The sequence below is a fragment of the Brassica oleracea genome, chromosome C7 (genome assembly GCF_000695525.1).
Source record: "Brassica oleracea var. oleracea cultivar TO1000 chromosome C7, BOL, whole genome shotgun sequence".
NCBI lineage: Eukaryota > Viridiplantae > Streptophyta > Magnoliopsida > Brassicales > Brassicaceae > Brassica > Brassica oleracea.
The window spans coordinates 8,015,245-8,017,929 of record NC_027754.1 but is presented as its reverse complement, the minus strand read 5'-3'; the positions used below and the strand labels follow the sequence as shown (position 1 = coordinate 8,017,929).

General features: G+C 38.7%; 1 protein-coding gene across 1 annotated transcript in view; it reads right to left on the bottom strand.

The window, feature by feature from the left end:
* LOC106302497 overlaps positions 1-1,197 on the bottom strand; it is a 4,610-nt gene extending 3,413 nt beyond the window's left edge. The window contains exon 1 of the mRNA XM_013738996.1: positions 957-1,197. Within this exon, the coding sequence (XP_013594450.1) occupies positions 957-1,197 (241 nt within the window). The remainder of the gene's footprint in view (positions 1-956) is intronic.
* Between the last annotated feature and the right edge of the window lie 1,488 nt (positions 1,198-2,685).

Sequence of the window (2,685 nt, the reverse complement as noted above, 5' to 3'; positions counted from 1 at the left end):
ACCCTCTGGTTGCTTTCCATCTCGTCTCTCTTCACTCATTGTTCCTGAAATAGTTAGAGAAAACACAAAGCCAAGAACAAAAGTATCTCTCTCTCACTCAAGTTTTCAAATCGCCAAGTCTCAGCTCTTCCCACAAGTTCAGTTGAAAAACAAAGTTCTACACTTAAGATCTAGAACTAAACCCCAATGAATCAGAAAGAAAGTATTAAGAGATTTAGGCACCAGCTGACTTTACCACCCTGAGCTGGATTTCTCTTCAGCTAGCTGGATTACTTTTCAGCTAGCTGGATTACTCTTCAGCTTTTCTCTTCTTTTTTTTTTTTTTATTTGGATCAGAGATCTCTTTTCTTTTTTTTTTTTTTGATTTGCAGGGTTGGCTCAGCTGGCTTACAACAGATAGAAAGATAAGAGAAGTGTTTGATGGAATGAATGATCTGAGTAGTCAAAATCGCAAACCCTAACCTTCAAGTGGCTCTGATACCACTTGGTGCAGCCTGGGTATGGCTTAAACTCTGGATCACTTGAAGGTGGATGGATAGAGAGTGTTCTAAGAGGCTACTAGCTCTCCTTTGAACTATGAACGTCTCACTGAGCCTGTGGGTTGGCCTACTCAAAGACACAAGATCACCTTGTATTGTCTAAGATGGGATTCACAGGAATTCCTTCCTTTAAGTGAGATCAATGTTCTTGAGCTGAACAGAGAAAGCTAGAGACAAGACAACAAAGTTGACTGAATAATTCTTAGATTGAAAGTTGAGAAAACAAAGCTGCCTCCTCCCATGTTCTTAAAGAAATCGACAAACAAAAACCCTAGAAGAAAACCAGGATGGTTTAATTCTAATTCTAATCCTAATCCAATTGAAATTGGTTTATTTTAAAATCCTAATTGTCTTTGGTTTAAATTAAATGAAAGGCTAATAACCAAAGCTCTTGCAAAGTAATTAAATTAAACCAACAGGCTGGTTTATCTTGATCTCCTTGTCTTGATCCAAGACCCACGATTTTGGCTATCTCCTGGAGCCTCTCCTCTTGTGCTCTCAGCCTTGATCTAGTTACTGGTCTACTCCACAAGCTGGCTAGCTCATTTGGTTCTTCTCTTCTCAAGTCTGGCTCTTCTCTTCTCAGGTCTGGCTCTTCTCTGCTCAAGTCTGGCTCTCCCTCGTCAGACTCACTCAGCTCTCCAATGTCTCTACTCATGGCTACACCACATAATCTAACAACTCATTCAGTTCAAATCCATGCACACAAATTCACTAAATGTTCAGGTATGATAACTCTTCAATTACAAGACATGTAGGCTATTTTTATGATCATTTAAACAATGACATGCTCAAATGACAAAACCAGAGACTAGACAACTCATCTAATCACCTTAAGCAACTCATGAATGCAATTACAGGAGTAGATAACTCATCTACCACCCTAATACACATTCCAGCATGACAAATATCTTCAATTCATAACACAAGACTCTTAAGCATCCTAAGATGGACACTAGGTTCAACAACTCTAGCAATCAGCTCTTAGGACACTTTAATACACACTTCAACACAACCAGAACCATTATCCCAAGCTCATAGTTTAACTTACAACCAAGGAACCTGAGCTGGTTCATTGAACCTCCAATACACATGGATCATGACAGTTTGTTGGATCTGAGATGTTGAGTTGAACTCCAACTCCTTCTCTTTAAGTACATGACCTCCTTCTTGTATCCATCATACCAAAGACTCCTCCTTTCTTCGTGTTTGAGAGGTGCTACCTTCTTGGAAGCTCTTTTCTTGGATAGAGAAAGAGAACCACTTGGACAAAGTAGTTTTGGAGCTTTGCTAGGCAAACTACTCCACAAACCTTTGCTTTCAAGTGGTTTCTTCACCATATTTGACAAGAGAAAAGAGTTTGGACAATTTTGAAGAACTATGGACTACTGGATAAAAGAGTCTTGTCAAGAATCTTCAAAGAAAATGATGGTAGACTTAACTGGCTGAGCTTCCTGAAGGATTCTTGAGGTTAAGAGACTTGTATACACCTTGTTTTGAGAGCTGGTTGTAATAAACCTTTGGACCGCTGGACAAAAGGTTGTACCAGACTCAGATGAAGATAAACTGAGAATGAGTTTGCAGAAGCTTTTATGAGGCTCATGAGCTTAAAGCTCAAATACCATATAAGAAAAGATGATGAATAACTGAAGAACACTCAAGAACAATGAGAGAAAGAGAGAGTTTGATCGAGAAAGTAAAGAGAGAGAGAGAGATAATGGAGAATGTTGTTGTTGTGAGAGAGATAGTAAAAGCGTAAAATGAAGCGAGAAGGTCTTTCTCCTTAGATTCATTTGTGGTTTACAAGTGATTTAAATACACAAGGAAGAAAGATCAAACAATGACTAAACTAGAGGTGACTTGATGTGACAGATTTAGGCTCCAAGATTCAAATTCAAATTCCCTTGTCTCCAACGTACATGTGGATATGTTACCCTGGATGGGTTGCCTTGGAGAAGGCTCGCTGTAGATAAGTTGGCATGGATGGTTTTGCTTGGATCATGCAATGACTCTTTTCCTTTGGCAATGTTTTCTTCATTCCAACAACTAAGCTATTGTTTCTTCCTTTTTCATTCCAATATTCTGAACACTACAGGAAATATGGATATTAATAGCATTATATTATAGCGTTTATGACAGTTCTGCT